The sequence below is a fragment of the Balaenoptera acutorostrata genome, chromosome 5 (genome assembly GCF_949987535.1).
Source record: "Balaenoptera acutorostrata chromosome 5, mBalAcu1.1, whole genome shotgun sequence".
In the NCBI taxonomy this organism is placed as follows: domain Eukaryota; kingdom Metazoa; phylum Chordata; class Mammalia; order Artiodactyla; family Balaenopteridae; genus Balaenoptera; species Balaenoptera acutorostrata.
The window spans coordinates 78,488,214-78,508,500 of record NC_080068.1 but is presented as its reverse complement, the minus strand read 5'-3'; the positions used below and the strand labels follow the sequence as shown (position 1 = coordinate 78,508,500).

General features: G+C 37.9%; 1 protein-coding gene across 1 annotated transcript in view; it reads left to right on the top strand.

The window, feature by feature from the left end:
* N4BP2 (NEDD4 binding protein 2) overlaps window positions 1–18,138 on the top strand; it is a 112,333-nt gene extending 94,195 nt beyond the window's left edge. Inside the window, exon 16 of the mRNA XM_057546822.1 lies at window positions 17,805–18,138. Within this exon, the coding sequence (XP_057402805.1) occupies window positions 17,805–17,836 (32 nt within the window). The 3' untranslated portion in view covers window positions 17,837–18,138. The remainder of the gene's footprint in view (window positions 1–17,804) is intronic.
* The last annotated feature ends 2,149 nt before the right edge of the window (window positions 18,139–20,287 follow it).

Sequence of the window (20,287 nt, the reverse complement as noted above, 5' to 3'; positions counted from 1 at the left end):
CAAGCTTCTCCACAGGCTGCTTGAGTGTCCTTAGAACATGGCAGCTCTCCCCAGAGTGAGCAATCCATGTGAGCAAAACAGAAGCTGCAATATCTTTTATGACCTAGTATTGGAAGTCTCACACCATTATTTTTTTCTTTTCCATTATGGTTTATTACAGGATATTGAATATATTTCCCTGTGCTATACAATAGGACCTTGTTTTTTATCCATTCTATATATAATAGTTTGCATCTGCTTGTCCCAAAATCCGGATCCAACCCTCCCCCAGCCCCCCTTGGCAACCACAAGTCTGATCTCTATGTCTGTGAGTTTCACACCATTATTTTTGCCAAATTCTATTTGTTAGAAACAAGTCACTAAGAACAGTCTACATTCATAGGTAGGGGAATAAGCTCTACTTTTTGAAGGAAAGAATGTCAAAGAATTGGTGGACATCTTTAAAACACATCATGTCTACCATGTGCCAGGCACTGCTAGGTACTTTGCAAATGTATCCAACATAATCTTTATAACCACCCTCAGGGTAGGTATCATTACCCACATGGCAGAGGTTGTCAGCCTACCCAAGAGCTATTCTTCTTTCTCATTAACCCAACTCTTTTTGTTCAGGTATCTGGTGGCAATGTGCTCAGGGAAGATTGACCCCTCTCTAGCCCCAGAGGGTGAATTATGATTGGTTGAAAAAACAATCATAGCACTCCCATTTCCCTTTGTAGGTGACTGGTTAGAGGACGGATATATGACCAAGCCAAAGGGACTTGAGGATTCTACTAGGAGGGTTCTAGGAAAGGTTTTCCTCACTAATATAGAAAGGCACATGGGAGGAAGTGTGCTCTTCTTCAGCAAGACTTTGTGTCTATTTGTGATGCCTGGAATTGCAGTCTCCAATGTTGTAACCATGAAGAGACACATCCAAGGCCCAACTCCATGAAATAAGGATGGTAGAGCATAAAGAGGAAAGAACCTTTTTTCTTGATGACATCAATGAGCCACTGAATCAACCCTGGAACCGATCTTAACCACCTTGTTATGGGAGACAACATAGGTTGGCTGGGTTTTCTGTTATAGCTGAAAGCATCCTAATGGACATACACCATTTTACAGATTAGAAAAAGATGTTCAGAGAGGTTATGTCACTTGCCCCAACTTTCCCAGCTAATAAGTAGCAGAATCATGTTTCAGATTGAGATTTGTATATCTTAAAACTTGGTATTTGTGTATTGTATCAAGTGATTTTTCTCCAGCAATTCTTAGGAGTCAGAAAGGAGAAACAGACATCAGTTGGGTTGAGTCAGTGGTTGGCAAACAGGTATGGTAGGTGGTCAATGTGGGAAGGAAGGGAGAAGGAATTTAGGGTGCTATATATGTAACGTTGAAATGGCTGACTGTGAGATACATACTGGGTAAGGAGTCAAGTGGCACCCAGAGGGGGCTGGTAGACTGGGGAAATGGAGATGAATAGTGAAGATAAAGAACAGACTCAGAGCATGTGAGGGAAAGTGGAAGGAGGTTGTAGATAGGGAGAGAATTTCAGAGTACAAGATGTTAGGGATGTGAATATTTGTTCCCAACAGAGTTTGATTTGTGGCTGAGAATGGAGATGATGGTTGTCAGAGTGGAGAAGGTCACAGAGCTGATATCAAATTTCTGGATCATCTATTTAATGTACATATTGCCCAGGAAGGTGACAGGCAATGGAGTCTAGAGGAAGATTGAAAGCCAGTCTGCTGAAAATGGATGGATTAAAAAATGTTTTCTTGGGCTTCCCTGGTGGCGCAGTGGTTGAGAATCTACCTGCCAATGTGGGGGACACGGGTTCGAGCCCTGGTCTGGGAAGATCCCACATGCCACGGAGCAACTAGGCCCGTGAGCCACAATTACTGAGCCTGCGCGTCTGGAGCCTGTGCTCCGCAACAAGAGAGGCCGCGATAGTGAGAGGCCCGCGCACCGCGATGAAGAGTGGTCCCCACTTGCTGCAACTAGAGAAAACCCTCGCTCAGAAATGAAGACCCAGCACAGCCATAAATAAATAAATTTAAAAAATGTTTTCTTTATTTGCATGGTCCCCATCCTTCACACTGATAGGATGTGACTCAACACAGCCCCATGTTGAGGAAAGATTTATAAGGATTCTTCTTATAAATAAGAAGAATCTCTCATCTCTCTACTTGGTGCAAAACAGCAGCTTTTATCTGCTGTTTTGCACCAAGTAGAGAGATAAGATGGATGGGGTCATTGGGAGGAGCTGAGAGGATTGTGGGAAATGAACAGTTCCTCAGGTCTTTCTGAAATAATTCTTTGCAGTGGGATTTCACTGTTATGTTAGAAGTGACTCTTTCCTGTTCATTTTTCCATCTGAATATATGAAAACCAATGAAATATACTTTAAAAATCACTTACTATTTTGAATTATCTCAGTTTCCCTGTGTGTATAAACAATGGGGAATATTTTTTTAAACATACTTGTCTGAGTACATTTATTTTTATTTTATTTATTTATTTATTTTTTGGCTGCATTGGGTCTTCGTTGCTGCATGCGGGCTTCTCTTGTTTTGGAGCACGGGCTCTAGGTGCATGGGCTTCAGTAGTTGTGGCACACGGGCTCAGCAGTTGTGGCTTGCAGGCTCTAGAGCGCAGGCTCAGTAGGTGTGGCGCATGGGCTTAGTTGCTCCACAGCATGTGGGATCTTCCTGGACCAAGGATCAAACCCATGTCCCCTGCATTGGCAGGCAGATTCTTAACCACTGCACCACTACAGAAGTTCACAATGGAGACTTAATGGCACTCTCTTGAATCTCTTTGTTAAGACTCAGAAGCAGGGGGAGCTGTATAGTAAGAAGTTCTCACTGTCTTTTTAAGGTCTGGGCTAAGTTTTTCTTTTCATTGTTCTGTCTTAGGTAAAATTAATTTCTTCCTTTTAAAAATAATGTCTGGCATGTGGTTACTTAGGAATCTGTTTTTAAAGGACATTATTAATTTTTTATTACACTCGTGAAATGAAATCATTCTAGAATTTCTGAATATACTTTCTTCCTTGGCCCTTATATTTCTTGGTTCCTGTCCTCGGAGTCATGTTAACAGTTTTAGGTCATATGCCTGTGATTTCACCATAAACAAACTCAGATCTTTTTAGAAAGCAGGCAGGATATAAATAAATACATCTATGTGTTTAAGGGAAAAAGAAGCAAGGTGCAAAATGGTACTTATGATCCCATTTGTGTTTTTTGAAAAGGATTTATATAGATAAATCCACTTATATACTATACATCTCTTTCTGTGTACACACACACGAATGCAAACCCACGAATAGAGTGAACAGAATAGATCCTGGGTCTTTAATGACTCAGCCTCAGAGCATATTGTGTTCAGAAGACAGTAAAAATAATTCTAATCTTTATTTGTATTTCTCAAAGAACTTACAAGAAGCACTAGTATTTTATATAACTTGTGTTATGTAACTTGTATGAACACCTCTTTAAGTCTGCATTCCCACACAGTCTTTCTGTCTCCCACTCTCTCATATCCTGTAGATACCCCAAAGCCTCTGCCCCATAGTTCTTACTCTCTCTTTCACCAAAACCCTCCCTGATATCTTTGCCAGTGCTAGGCCTCATCTATTACCCCTCCTTTCTTTCCTTTTCCCTTTTTTTCTCCACATGGTGAATAGGCCTGGGCCTTTATTTATTTATTTATTTGGTTGCACCAGGCCTTAGTTGCGACAGACAGGCTCCTTAGTTGTAGCTTGCAGGCTCCTTAGTTGTGGCTTACTGGCTCCTTAGTTGTGGCATGCGAACTCTTAGTTGCAGCATGCACGTGGGATCTAGTTCGCTGACCAGGGATCGAACCCGGGACCCTGCATTGGGAGTGCAGAGTCTTAATCACTGGACCACCAGGGAAGTCCCGATGCATATTTTAAAATACAGTGAAAATGTCATACTTGATAGAGTGAATTATCTAGTGTGTAACTTATATGTATATTATTATACTTCACTTTAGGCTGCTTTACCAAATGTTATACTTAGATAATTTAGCTGATATCTGTGATGATCCAATATTATCAGGAAAAGCATTAATATACCTTTTTAAACTCTCAAATGGATACTTTCACAGCTAGGAAGAGAGGGGGAGGGCAGATCCAGGAGATCTAATGTGTAAGTGAATTACAAGGGAAAAGCCAAATTTAATAGATGTAAATTTTCCTGAGCTGAAGAAGACTTGAATTTGCAGGTGCACCAAGTTCTAGGCAGGATTGATGAGAAAAGGCATACACTTAAACATATTCTGACAGAATTCCTGAATCTCAAGGCTGAAGAGAAAAACCTTAAAAATTTCTAGACAGAAATAAGGAATTATTTACAAATGGAAAAGAATCAGACTGGCATCAGACAGTGGAATAATGTCTACACCTTTTGAGAGAAAAAAGATGTAACCCTAGAGGTCTCTTTCCAACCTAGCATTATTCACCTGCCAGGGTGAAAGGGATGCAAAAATGTAAGGATACCAAGAATATATCACTCATATGCCCCATCCAAGGAAACTATAAAAAAAGGACTCTAACTAAACAACAAGTCAATGAGAATAGAGATCTCAAGAAAGGAGAAGGTGAAGTAGAAAGGAAAAAATGGTGAGTGAACAGTGAGCTTTGCAGTAAACATGGATAATGATGGATTGGATGGGAATGTGTACCGCATATGTTCAATAAATAGCCTTCAGGTAAATGAGACTCACCTAATGAGAGCCTGGAAGTAAAAGTTGTAAAATTTCTCAGCAGAACCCAAGAGGTGGGGTTGGGGGAAGGGAAGTGGAAATTAAAAGCATTCTAAAAGTATTATTTTATTGAGATGGAGGGAAAGTATCAAGAAATAGACTAACGTGGTGGAGAAATAGTATCTTTTCAAAGACTAGTAATAAAATATGCATTTGGTGATGCACATTAAAAAAAGAAGATAACCACTAGTGGAATGGGAAAGAATAATATCATTTTGAAATTAGTAAGGGGAAAAGGGGATAAATTATGACTTGATTATACTAGTAAACACAAATTAAAGGAAAAAGGGAAATTAATGAAGTAAATTCAATAGAAAGCATAAGCAAGAGAGAAGAAATAAATCAAGAATATTAGTGATTATATTAAATGCAAATGAGCTCAATGTTCCTATCAAAAGACAGAGACTGTCACATTAGATTAAAAACTAACCCAGCTATATGTTGTGTACAAGAAGCACACTTTATGTAATAAAGAATTATTTTAAAATAAAGAGATTGGAAAAGCACATAATGCAAATAAATTAAAACTAGGAGAGGAAATATTAATATCAGACAAAGTGATAATGAACAGGAAGAAGAAGAACATTGCCTATAAAAGATGTAACATATGAAGATATGCATCAAACAATACAATAGCTAAATATTGTAAGGACATATTAGTATGGACAACTAAATACATGTAAGGACAACTGCATTAAAATAAAATTAGAGTAGTTTTTTATTATACCTTTTTCAGAACTAGACAGATCTAGTAGATCAAAATATTAAGAAAGACCATATAAAGACTAATATAATCAACATATATACATTATTAAATAGGTACAGTATTTTACATTCTTCAGAGAATAATATATATTTCCAAATGGCCATTTACTATATATGAAAAGTGGCCATAAACTTTGCCACACACACACACACACACACACACACACACACACAAAACCAATAAGAAAATTTTACAGTAGAGATTTTTACAGGTCACATTATCTGATTAAATTAGACGTAAATTAATTAAATTTTTAAAGGATAATTTAATCAATTATTTGAAATTTAATACTGCCATCCTGTGATCATTTCACAATATACAGGTCAAATCATTGTGTTGTACCCCTGAAACTAATGTAATATTGTATGCCAATTATACCTCAATAAAAAATATTAAAACAGAAAAAATTCCATCCAAAAAAAAAAAAGAAGACTACCCTCCTAAATAATATTTGCATCAAATTAGAAACTAAAATTGAAATTGTAAACTCTCTAAAGTGAGAAAGGAAAATCCAACAAAACCAAATCTACAAGACCCAATGAAAGCTGTACGCAAAGATTAGAAATACAAGAACTCAATATTCATCTTAAAAAAATTAGAAAAAGAACCAAGAAGACAGTAGAAGAGGGAATTAATAAAAAAGAAAGACTTAATTTGATGAAATGTGGGAAATGGTAGAAAAGAAAAATAAATTAAAAGCACTCCTCCCCCACCTCCCACCCAAAGATAAACCCCTTATGAACCAGAGGGTAAAAAAAAAAAAACAAAAAAAACCTAGTAAAACTAAAATACATATTTAACTTAGCAATTCTACTCAATAATTCTTATGGAAATAAGAACATAAATCTCAAGATATATTACATATTCAAGGATATTTATTTAGTAATGTTCATAGTGACCAAAACTGAAAACAAAGTGCCCTTGCAAAGGTAATGCTTGAATAAGCTGTGTTATAGCCATGCTGCAGAAACATATAGAGCCATAGAAAGGATGACTTAATCCTTTTCCAGTTATCCATTGCTATGTAACAAAGTTCCCCAAAACTCTTACTGATGTAAAACAACAATTTTATTATGCTCATGGCTTCGGTGGGATTTGGACAAGGCACAGCAGAGATTACAAGCACAATTGAGATGGTTTGTTCTCTGTGGCGTCTGAGGCCTCATACAGAAGACAAGAAAGCTGAGGGTGACTTGATGGAAGGGATCTGGAATTTTGTGAAGGCTCATTCACTCACACGTTCGGCAGTTTGGCTGTTGGCTGAGACTTCAGCTAGAACTGTCTGTGAGAGTTTCTACACATGGGTTCCCTGTGTAGCCTGGTTCCTTCACAACCTGGTGCTGATTAAGAGAGAGAGAGGCAGGGAGACGGGGAGACGGGGAGAGAAAGAAAAAGAAGAAGAAGAAAGAGAAATGGGTGGAAGATGTGTCATGTTTTCTAACCTAGTCTTAGAAGTCACACAGCATCACTTTTGCCACATTCTACTTGTTCAGACAGTCACAGGCACAGCTGGTTCAACAGGAGGGGAAATAGACTCCACATTTTTATTGGACAGTGGCAAGGTCCTGGAAGAGCATGTGGAACCAGACATATTGTTGTGGCTATTTTTGGAAAATACAGTCTCCCATAGATCCTTACGTGTTAGGGCATCCCATGATGTATTGTTAAGCAAACAAACAATAAAATCAGAAAAGGGTATAGAATATAACTATTTTTGTAAAACAGTTAATGGCAATTCCAATATGTATATATTTATGATTATATGAACAGGAAGAAGGCTACGTAAAGATAAACAGTAGGTAGTTAACTTCGGTTGCGGAGCTAGAAAGAAGGCAGAGGTAAACAAGAAGAAAAAAGTACGCTTATATCTACCTACATACATACAAATATAAGAAAGTGCCAGTAGTAGCGATAAAAATTTGGATAGTAGGGACTTCCCTGGTGGCACAGTGGTTAAGAGTCCGCCTGCCAATGTGGGGCACACGGGATTCGATCCCTGGTCGGGGAAGATCTCACATGCTGCGGAGCAACTAAGCCCGTGCGCCACAACTACTGAGCCTGCACTCTAGAGCCCGTGCTCTGCAACAAGAGAAGCCACCGCAATGAGAAGCCCGCACACCACAATGAAGAGTAGCCCCCGCTCGCCGCAACTAGAGAAAGCCCGCACGCAGCAACGAAGACCCAACACAGCCAAAAATAAATTTAAAAAAGAAAAAAAAAAATTTGGAGAGTGGGCTTGGCAATGTTAAATGTGCATGTGGGTTCTGAAGAAAAAATTTAGAACAGTGGAAAGGTCTGTGATATGGACCAGGTGTCGTAAGTTTCACAAACAGCATTGTTTCGATGGAGCTCTTATAATTAAGATTGGGGAATTTCCAATTTTACTGCCTATGTTAACAGAAATAGGCAATAACAGACTTGAGTCAAAGTGATCACCCTGTTGTCATCAGGGAAGATAGTTTTGATTTTCTTGAAAAAGAAGTTTCTTCTCAGATTTTATATTTGCTCTGCTATTATTTTAATAAGAATATTGTATTAGTGTAATCTTTGACCTATGAGGTCAATGTCTGAATAGTTACATCCACTTTATGGTTTCAAAACTTTTAAGTCTAACTAGTTATAAATGATAGTGGAAGGATTACTTTCTGATGTCTAAATGTTGCATTCTCCTTGGAGTATCAGTCTTGTTTTTTGTTTTTGTATTCACTTCACTATGTGTGATTAAGTGATGTATCTGCACTTGTTAGCACTTACATGCTCATTGATGGTCCATACATTTCTTTCCTTCCTTTGCTTGCTTGTTTTTGGGTTTTCTCCTAATCACTAGTACTCTGAAGAGGCTGGGGCAAGGAAAAGAGTCTGAACATAAACCTAAGGACTGTTGCTTTGCACGGACTTCTTGTCTAAGGCTTGTTTGCATGAGACTGAAATCAGCGTTGAAGTGTAAGTCAGCCAAGGAGTTCACTAACATTCCAGAACCACCTAGAGTCAAAGAGACCAGTGACCTCCGAGATTGTGGGTGACTGTCTTCCCCTTAATCCTTTTAGCAATGGATTCTCTCCCCAATGGTAGCAATAATTCAGGATCGAGTATGATATATTTGAGGACCTTAGTACAACTTTACCACTAGGGGTCAGAAATTAGCCCATGAATCCTGCACAGTTTCACCAAGAGTATGCTAGCTGATAATGCTTTATGTATTTTTCCTTTGTTTCCTACTTATGACGAGTCTCAGAACACTAATCAGATAGCTTTGAGGTTTAAAGGGAACCCCTGTAACTTTTTTACACCAAACTTTAGTAACTGGATTACTTGGAGTCTTTACTCTAATCCACCCTCAATCATTAACTTAAAATTTTTTTTTGGCCTACTCACTATACACACTTACCATCCCAACATAAGAGTTCATTGTGGTAATATAAAGATTACAGATAAAATAAAAAATGAACTAGGTAGGCGTCTAATAAGGAGCTCAGCAGACCTCATCAATTTTTGTGCCCTAATTAGAAATTGTCAACTACATATATTTTTTCAGCTGTATCTTTTTGGCCAGATGCTACCAAATGAGATCATTTCCTGTTCAATAGCTATGCTGAGTTATGCATTAACTTAAATGATTGAGTTAATGTGTCATGGGTCATTTAAGACAGTGTAACTGTATTTCAAATATCCTCTTGTTCACTGATGTCTCTCCTACTTTGTTTCCTCTTTGGTGTTTGGAAAAGGATTGAAACTAGGAAACAAATGATATGAAATATATATTTTACATGTTTACACTTGAGAGATTTAATTGTTTTTTGGAACTTGTTTTAGAATTCAGTTTTCATATTTTGGTGAACTCAGATTGGCATGTTTTATTTAGTGGTGTCCAGTTTAATGATTCTATCAGTTATGTTGGGGTTTGGTAGAGGCGTTTTGATGTGTTTGGCCAATCTTGCTGGGTTGCGTATTTAAAGGACTCGCTTCCACTTTCTCCGTCTGTCTTCTGCCCTTGGCTAAGCCCTCCAGAACGAAGTGCTAGAACATGTTATCATCGTCCTTGTTTGCTGTGGGCCTCTCCCTACTGCCAGGAACTAGGTAGGAAAATAAGATCCAAACTGCAGGAGAAGGCTGCCAGCCCCCTTGGTGCGATGAGAGTGATGTCTTGTACCTCACCTTTTGCTGCTGTGATTGGTGTCCCTGCTGCTTTTGCTCGCAGGGATAATGCTGGGTGCTAGTCCCCATGCAACATGGCCGGAGAAGCAGTTCAAGGCTGCTTGATGACATTTCGGTTTAGCTTTGGATGATCGCCTAAGATATGGCAGGGTATTATGGGTTGAACTGTATTCTCCCAAAATTCATACTTCGAAGTTCTAACCCCCATTATCTCACAATGTGATCATTGAGTTAAAATGGTGTCCTTTGGGTGGTCCCTAATCTAGTACACTGTGTCCTTATAAAAAGGTAAAGTTGGACACAGAGATATGCAAAGAGGGAATATAATACAAAGAAACACAGGGAGTAGAGGGACATCTACAACTAAGAAGAGCGGGGCCTGGAACAGACCCTTCCCTCACAGCCTCAGAAGAAATCAACCCTGCTGACACCTTGATCTTGGACTTCTAGCCTCCAGACCAGTGAGACAATACATTTCTGCTGTTTAAGCCACCCAGTCTGTGGTCCTTTGTTATGGCAGCCCTAGCAAACTAATATAGTGGGTTTAGATCAGTTCAACTCAGCTGTGTTTGTTTAAGTCTCTGAGAGTGACCATTTCACTACAACCTTCCCAACAATATATATTGTAGTCTCCCAATATCCAGCACATGGCCTGTATTAATGTTTGATGACAAAATGAACAAAAGATTATATTGAATCTATGATGTTTCAAAGCTAAGAACTTTTTTGTCTTTTTGCAAAAGCACCACCCAGTTTTCCCTGTAGGTGTCTCTGGGAGCAGGTCCAGTTGACACTTCCCTGATGCTGTTTGCTCCCCCAACTCCCCATCCCAGTCACCACCTATGTCTAGTTCTGCGCTCACCATCAGCAGAGAACATCCCTTGCAATCAGGCCAACTTTCCCTTGAGCCCCTCATCTCCTCAGAGGGGCTGGTCTAGGAAACCTGTCTGTTATACCACCTCAGTAGATTGCTCAGATCCTGGATGTGAGCAAATCCACAACCCAAAGTTGCAAAAGGAAGTTGACTGTCCTAACTCCTGGACCTCTCTGGAAGATACCCTATGACGACAAAGAGTCCTTGCTTAGAATACAGCTAGATGAGGACTCGATGTGATCTCTGCCATGTTAGGTACTGTGGAGATATGGAATAGGAGGAAACACAATAGGACACATAATTGCTATACTACAAGGTAGCATTATGATAAATACTATGGGGAAGAGGCTATAGGGAAACATAAAGAAGTTTACGTTGACTGGGACAGCCTGGAAGGGGTTCATGGAAGATGGAGCACCTATGCAGGGTTTTGTGGATGGAGATGGAGGTAAATGTGCTCTGTGCAAGGAGAAAATGTATACAAGGGCTCAAATTGATGGTCAGGATATTCCTAACAACACCTTCCCTTGAAAAGTGAGCCTGAAAACAGGATGACATTCAGTGGGAATACATCAGTGTGAGTGGACCAGTTAGTTATAATTAAATTGTGTTCTCACTGCGTGGTGCCTGGGCCGGACTCCTGTTAAATGTTTTGAATATCATTCCTACTAGTAAACCAACAGTATTTCTTTTTCTCTGTGTTGTAACTTCTTCCTCTCCTCTCCTTTCCTTTCCTCCCTTCCCCTACCCTTCTCTTCTTTTTTTTTTTTTCCAGAACTGATTTCAAGAAATAGAAGGTACAGATTTGAACTTTTTACCCATAAATGTTCCTTGATTTACTTACGATTATAAAAGCAATAAAGCTTGTGAGAAAAACACTAAAAAAAAAAGAAAAAAGAATTTTAAAACTCTCTATTAATCCTATTCAACACAAAAAAAACTGCTAGCATTTTGGTGATTTTCCTCTGCCAACTTTCTGCTTTGTATATAAATTAAATATTTAAATAGCTGAGATCATACCTTGCATATATTTTTGTATCCTGCGTTTTACAATGAAAGTTAAACCATGCATCTTTTCTTATGGTATTAAAGGTCATGTAAGAGTTATGAACATACTCAGTAGTATGGATTACTGTAACATAATTTATTTTCCTGTTTTTGGACATTCAAGCTGATCAAAGTTTTCATCATTAATAATGTATGTGATGAACTTCTGTCTCCACTTCTGATTATTTCCAAAACTAGATTCCTAGATTCCTTTGAATCTTTTGTTATCTCCTCTCTTCTTTGATTATATCATTGTTTATCATTCCAGGAGTGGAGAGTGTATAATTTCAACAAAAAAAAAACCCTCTCAAGGTGATTCTGATAGGCATACCTTACCTCTCCCCCAACTCCAGTTAAGAACTGCAGGATTATGGCAATGAAATCACTCCATGGTGTCTGAAGAAAATAGGATGATAGGAACATAATAAAGACCCCAATAACTGTGACATGTCTTTTTTCACGGAGTTAACTTTAATTATTCAAGCTCCCTGTGTTTGCCTCTAGACTTCGAAGTCAAAGCAGATGTCACCAACAGCCAGCTCTATTCTGCCTTCTAGAATTTTCCTCCAGCAGGGGAGGAGGAGACCTGGGGCAGGGGCCCATGGAAACTCAACTTTGAAAACAGAATTTGCACAGTATTTTGAACTTGAGGTGTTTATGAAAGGAAACGGTTAACTAGGGTCTTTGTGGGATTTTAGGTGATCTGCTATGCAGAGAGAAGGAAGGGAGGGAAAGAGGTAGTTCTTCCTTGCTTTGCTTTTTAAGACTTCTTGCTCAACTAGAGCACAGACTTAGTGTGAGGATATCTGACTTTTTAATATCAGACAAATTATCTCATTATCTGTCATCTGAGCCCTCATTTGTATTGTGTAGGATTCTGGGGCTGCTTCCAGTTCTGTCATTTTGTTCCGCAGTCATCTTGCACCCAGGCCTTTTTTTGTAAGAGCCGGTCTTACTTTTATAAATCATATGTAGCCTAGATGTCTGTTGGGGTCACCCTGTCTTTTGAAATTCAAATAAAATTGCCACAACTAAATGTTTTTATTATGAAATGAGAGTAACTGAAAAGAGGCTGAGCATTTAACTTAAGCAACTTAAGAAAACAAAGAACAAAATAAATCAAAGAAAGTAACAGGAGGGTGAATTGTTTACTCAGAAATGAGTACAGTGGAAAAGCAGTCTACCTTTCTGTCACCTGTCAGTGTCAATACAAATGAAATAGGTAAAATCAGAAATGAATGAATTAGAAAATAAAAATATAGCAGGAGTTGGTAAGTAAAACCAAAAGCTGTTCCTCAAGATATATAAGTGCTATAGAGAGAAGTCTGGCAAGACTCACCAAGAAAAAGAAAAGAAAAAATAATTCAGATTTAGGCATGATACAAATATGGAAGAGATAAAGGAATTACAAGAAAAATTAATGGTACCTGGTAGTCGGGCAGCATGTGCATTTTTGGTAGATTTCAGTGATTATTAACAAAACAAGGGCTCACTTTATCATTGTAAAATCAATGAACAAACTTGATCTTTAACTACAATTTGTAACAAGGACAATGATCAAGCTCTCCAGATGACATAAAGTTGCCCAAGGCTAAAGAAAGTTTTTGAAAGCTTTGCACACAGGGTCACCCCTGATACTTGTTCAACGTATAAGCTAAATATATAGGAAACAACCTTCCTTTGAATGTTAACGGCACATTTGCCTCGGATGGGATGACAGGTTTGTGCAGCTGCTGTTTGAGAGCCCTGCCTGTCAGGGCAAGACTCATAGTTGAAACATTTAATTCCTACCTTAGGCTCTTCTATTTGCTTCTTCTAACTTGTTGAGCTTTTGCAGCTGGTACTTCTATTTGATTTGTGTGTGGCACTCTGACTTTCTCATTTGCAGTCTTCAGTTTTCTGTCTGTCTTCATTTGCAGAGTTTCATTGTACTGATCCAGGCAGGTGGCAAAAGGTTAAGACCATTTATAAGGATTAGATGCATTCTGGAGCATTTATTTATGGGACATATCAGATATTAAAACATTTTGGAAAACTCCTGTCATTAAGACGCAGCAAAATAATGGTAGCTAATGTTTATTGAAACTTTCTATGTTGCAAGGGATGTTCTAAACACCTGGTATGTACTAACTCATTTAATCCTCACAAAGCCCTATGAAGTACAGATGCTAGTATTATCCCCATTTAATAGTCGAGGTAACCAAGGCACATAGAAGTTAAATAACTTTCCTGAGTTTACACAGCATAATCAGGATTTGAAATCAGGCAGGCTGGTACAAAGGATTGTACTCTTAACTATTACATTATTGCCATGTAATTTTGAAAGAATGATAAATCATAATTATAGGAAAATATTGTTTACATTTTGGAGTGGTAAATAGTCTAATCAATCTCAGAAATTAAAAACTTGGACACAGCAAAAGTCACCATAAACAAAATTAAAAGACAAATAACAGACCTAGAGATATTTTTGTAAAATATATATAAATTATTGATATCTTTAATATATAAATAATTTTTCTAAATCAATATGAAAACAATAAATAATTCAATAGAGAAAAATGGGCAGAGGATATAAATATACATTTCAGAGAATAAATAGAAGTGACCAGTAAATATGTGAAAAGATGTTGAACCTCACTAATTAATTAGCATGATATCACTTTTCAGCTGACAAAAACTAAAAAGATTTATAATACCTAGTGTGGTGAGAGTATAAGCAAATAGGTGCTCTCATTCATCACTGGCAGACTTCTCTGGAATGTAATTTGATAATATCTGCTACAATAAAAAATACATCTCTTCAGAAACCTTGCAAAGTCTCTTCCTGTCATTTATTCCACAGGAATACTTAATTGCTCATGCACAACTGCATTAAAGTGTTACATTGTTTTGTACAAGTACAGCACTTGCAATAGCAAAAAAGTCAATTTACATCAACATGGACTAGTTAAATTAATTATGGTACTTCCATATGATGGAATACTATGCTGTTATTAAAGGATGGGGTTAACCTATCTGAAAATATGTCCATGGCACATTGATTGGTTAAAATAAAATAAAACAAAAATATGTTGCAAAAGAAATGTCAAGCATGACTATTTCTGGTGTAAAGAAAAATGATATGCAAAATATATGTAAACATGTCATTAAAACATGCTAATATATGCAAAATATTGGTTCTAAAAATCATTCCATATTGAATGGGAAACATAGCATTTATACCTATTTTTCTGGGAATTTGGGGAAGCTTATGCTTAATATAAGCTCTAATTTCCAGCTTCCACTGAATGAACAGCCTTTTAGTGTTTCATTCTCTCTTGACCCCTTTCCCTTGATTTTCCAAAAAACCTGCTCACACCAGGCTACTGTGTATACAGGATTTTTACTGAGAATTTGGTGGTAACATTAGGGAATTACATTGTAGCAGAGTACACTAGGTGACTTAATATTTAATATTAGTCATCTTTATTCTTAAAACTTCTTTAGCCAAATCTGTACCCCCATCCTCTCCCCCAAATAGTCATTGGTGGCCCTAACGTCTCACCATATTGCTAACCCTGCCATCCCCCCACCCCTGCCCTTCTTCAGCCTTCTGTTTTCTTTTGCGCCAGCCCCAAACCTCCAACTTTCTGTTCATGTCTTCTGGATAGTAATTCGATGATACTGTTGTCACCCCTCTTCTAAAAGCATTTTTGTCAGTAGCTTATCTCATAAATTAATATATGAGGGACTTCCCTGGTGGCGCAGTGGTTAAGAATCCGCCTGCCAATGCAGGGGACACGGGTTCGATCCCTCGTCTGGAAAGATCAAACATGCCGCGGAGCAACTCAGCCCGTGCGCCACAACTACTGAAGCCCGTGCGCCTAGAACCCGTGCTCTGCAACAAGAGAAGCCACCCCAGTGAGAAGCTGGCGCGCTGCAACAAAGAGTAGCCCCTGCTCGCTGCAACTAGAGAAAGCCCGCGCGCAGCAACGAAGACCCAACACAGCCAAAAATAAATTAATTAATTAAAAAAGAAATTAATGTATCAATTAGGACTAGGTTAGGTTGTGTGTCACAGAAAACTCAAAAACAGTAGTGGGATAGGCAAGATAGGAGTCTGTTTCTCCCTTTTGTGAAGATGAAACCCAGAGGCAGGCGCTCCCGGGCTGGTGTGGCAGTGACAGGCTCATCGGGGACACAGCCTTCTCGTTCTTCCAAGCTCAGCTCGCGGCTTTCATTGATTTCGTGGTGCAGGTGGGCTGATCAAACTTAAGCATCTAAGAAGGAAAGGACAAAAAGAGCACCCCTCTTCCTATATGTCCTAGCCTTCCTTTCAGCTGGAGGTTGTCCACACCTCAGTAGCCAGAACAAAGCCACATAACTACGTCCAGCTGAAAGGAAGGCTAGGACAGGTAGCCTTTATCTTGGGCTGTAGTGTGCTCAGTTGAAAATTATTTTCTATTATTGAAGAGGGGGATTGAGGGGAATAACCAGCAGTCTCTGCCACATCTGGTAGTGTTTACCTTGCACAAAAGGAAAGGCTTTTCAGGTACGAAAGAGTGTTCACTGTGGCTGGAACAGAACATGTAGTAAGGGATGGGACTAGAAAAGTAGGCAGGGGCCATGTGACGAAGGGCTTTGAAAGTCAAGCTGGGAAGTTTGAGTTTGGCAATAGGGAGCCAAACATATTCTTATACTTAGTATAAATTCTTTCGGGGATTTATACTGCCATACCTCATTTTATTGCACTTCATTTTATTGTGCTTCCCAGATACTGCATTTTTTTTTTTACAAATTGAAGGTTTGTGGCAACCCCACAACAAGCTAGACTATCGGCGTCTGTTTTCCAATCCAACAGCATTTGCTTCCTTCATGTGTCTGTGTCACATTTTGGTAATTCTAGCAATATTTCAAACTTTTCATTATTATTATATTTGTTACAGTGATCTGTGATCTTTGATGTTACTACTATGACATGCTGAAGGCTTGGATGATGGTTAGTATTTTTTAGTAAAAATGTATTTTTAAATTAAGCTATGTACATTGTTTTTTTAGACATAACGCTGCTGCCCACTTAATAGACTACAGTATAGTGTAAACATAACTTTTATATGCACTGGGAAACCAACAAATGTGTGTGACTAGCTTTATTGCAACATTCACTTTATTGTGGGGGTCTGGAACCAAACCTGCAATTATCTCCAAGGTATTCCTGTTTGTATGAGTTACTTTATTTTATATTGTTTAATGTAAAGATTATAATCTATGAGGCCCATTATTTAGAAAACAGGGGAATGGATAAAAACAATCTATGGGCAATTCTATCCCTCTAAGACAATTCCTGTTAGTGGTTTGGGTTTGTTTCTTCACAATCTTTGAAAACATTGTTGTAATCATGGTGCATGTACAATCCCAAGTCCTGTTTTTCTTTTTTCTTTTTCTTCCCCACATAATCTTACATCACGTGGCCACATGATTTTCCTACATATTATTTTTAAATAACTGTATAATATCCCAGTAAAATAATCTACCTAACCATTTCTTTTTATTTTCAGCTTTATTGAGACATATATGACAAATAATATTGTGTATACTTAACCATTTCTTTATGACATTCTACACTGTTAGCCATTTAGGTTGGGTATCGGCTAATTTTTTTTTTTTGCTAAATTTTTTCAATTTCAAGTTTTTTTTTGGCTGTGTTGGGTCTTTGTTGCTATGCACGGGCTTTCTTTAGTTGCAGCGAGCGGAGGCTACTCATCGTTGCAGTGCGTGGGCTTATTGCGGTGGCTTCTCTTGTTGAGGAGCATGGGCTCTAGGCGTGCGGGTTTCAGTAGTTGTGGCACATGGGTTCAGTAGTTGTGGCTCACGGGCTCTAGAGTGCAGGCTTAGTAGTTGTGGCGCACGGGCTTAGTTGCTCCGTGGCATGTGGGATCTTCCTGGACCAGGGCTCGAACCCATGTCCCCTGTATTGGCAGGTGGATTCTTAACCACTGTGCCACCAGGGAAGCCCCAATTTCAAATTTTTTTGTTTCAATTTTTTTCAATTTCAAATTTTTGTTATATGTTACTGCATCGTTAGAAGACATTCAGTTGCAAGTATTAGAATAACAAACTGTGGTTTAGATAATACCTGCATTTCATTATCTCACATAATAAAAATTATGGCGAGTGGGTCAACAGTGTTCTGGCTCTGTGCCTCTGCAGGTTTCTGGGCTTTCCCATGTGTCCTGAGATGACCGCTTTAGTCGTCAGAACATCGCATTCTCATATGACAACAGTCAAAGCATGAAAGGAAGGCAGGTGTTTTTTGACGTCTCTCACTGATCTAACCGGTGAAGAATACCTTTCCCAGGAACACCCAAGAAGACTTTCCTGAATATTTCATTGAGTGGAACTGGGTCACATGGGTACCCATAGCTGCAAGGGAAGCTGGGAAGCTGGGAACCAGAAGAGTCTCTTTCACTACCTTAGACTGGGCATCATGATTCATCCCCTGATTTGGGACACTTTGCCTATCACCAGACAGAGATTCTTTTTAGCAAGGAAGAAGAAATGACTTTTGGGAAGGTAGACATTCAAGTTAACAGTTAAACATTGGGACTTACTGCAGACACAAAGAAAACCACAGAAATGATTTTTCAGGTTAAGTTCTCAAAAACCTGCCCTATATTGCTACATGGGCTAGAAGAGAGAACCAGATCTTCAGAATATGGCACTGTGATTTCATGTTACTTTTTTTAAAAATTGAAACCACATATACCTTTTTTTTCAAATAAAAAATTCCCAGCAAACCAAAAAACTGAAGCGAAACCACATGCATTAGAGAATCACTGACGAGAATAAATTGTATGTCTAGAGCACTTTATTAAAAATACCTGGTAATGTTTGTTTGACTGATTATAGAGTTAATCTTTACTGTTAGCTAAACATTTGCAGAATACAAAAAATCAGAGAAAAATAAATGAAAAATTATCTCCAATTTCACCATTCAGAGATAATCACCATTACTGTTTGATATAATTACTTTTAGTCTTTCAGACATGAATAATTTTTTTCATATAAAATTAGGATTTTATTGTACAGATCCTTTATTTTTGTATCTTATTCTTTATACTAATAAATCTATGACCATTTAAAAATAACGGATTTTCTGCATTTTTTGCATGTCTCTCTTCAGTGTGTATCTCTTATCATGTTTTAATGAATCAGTTGGGAAAAGTAATTTGTTTTCTGCAGGGAAAATGCTATAGAGGTAAATTTATCTAGAGAGTTCTCTCACTAACTGGCTGTGTGGCCTTATATAAGTTGCTTAACCTTTTTAAGTTTCAGTTTTCTCATTTATAAAATGAGGTTGCTGAGAATAATAATAATACTTGTTTTGCTATTTTACAGTGATCTTGTGAGGGCCAAATACACTAATATACATAAAAGTACTTTGTAAGTTGTAAATTGAATCTGAAACATAAAAATTCAAAGTTAGAAGAAAACTTAGTATTTTAATATTTTTCTTCCAAAGCATTAAAAAAAACCTCATTATTTTATATTTAGAAGATTACTTTAAAAGGCAGGAATTATAGAGAGCAAAACAATCTTACTTTATGTTTTGAATAATAAATATACCATAGAGATAGCTTTGTCCAAAATTATAAAAAAACATTTTGTTTCTGATGAATATTTAAGAACTTAAATTTTTTTTGGAAAAAATGTTTTTTTTTTTTTAAAGTGTTTTTTTTTTTTTTAACAGATCTTAAATTTATTTATTTATTTATTTATTTATTTATTTTTGGCTGTGCTGGGTCTTCGGTTCGTGCGAGGGCTTTCTCTAGTTGCGGCAAGTGGGGGCCACTCTTCATCGCGGTGCGGGGACCGCTCTTCATCGCGGTGCGCGGGCCTCTCACCATCGCGGCCCCTCCCGTTGCGGGGCACAGGCTCCAGACGCGCAGGCTCAGCAGCTGTGGCTCACGGGCCCAGCTGCTCCGCGGCATGTGGGATCCTCCCAGACCAGGGCTCGAACCCGTGTCTCCTGCATTAGCAGGCAGATTCTCAACCACTGCGCCACCAGGGAAGCCTCAGGAAAAAATGTTTTAATAGAAATTTTGTCTTTTAAAAGGTTTATGTGGTTAAAAAAAAGTAAAGGGTAACCAACATTTTGTCATTGGACATTGAAATTGTTTTCATTTGTCTCTACATTAAATAAAATGCACTGAACAACCTTGGAAATAGATCTATGTATGGGTGTCTTATTGTTTGTGAAGATAAATTGCATGAAGGAGATTGGCTGAGACCAAAGAATTCACCATATTTAAGGGATGTTTTTGTGAGACAATTTATAATTTATATTTATACTCATATATGTGTATCTATGTACTACTATACACTACTCATGTGAATTTAAATGGCATGAAGGTTTATAGGTTTATGTATTTGTGTATGTATTTATAGACACATATACACATAGGTATTTTTATACATATACATATTAATATCTATATCTATAAACATGATAGAATTTAAATTCACATGAGTAGTGTATAACAATCCTCATTTTTCATACTACCCCCATCCTGATTATTAACTTTTTACTTACTTTTAATAACTGATGATATTATAAAAAAAAGTAAAGGGAATAGACATTTGTTTATGACTAACCTTGAAGTTTTATGTATCATTTTAAATGTCATTTAAAC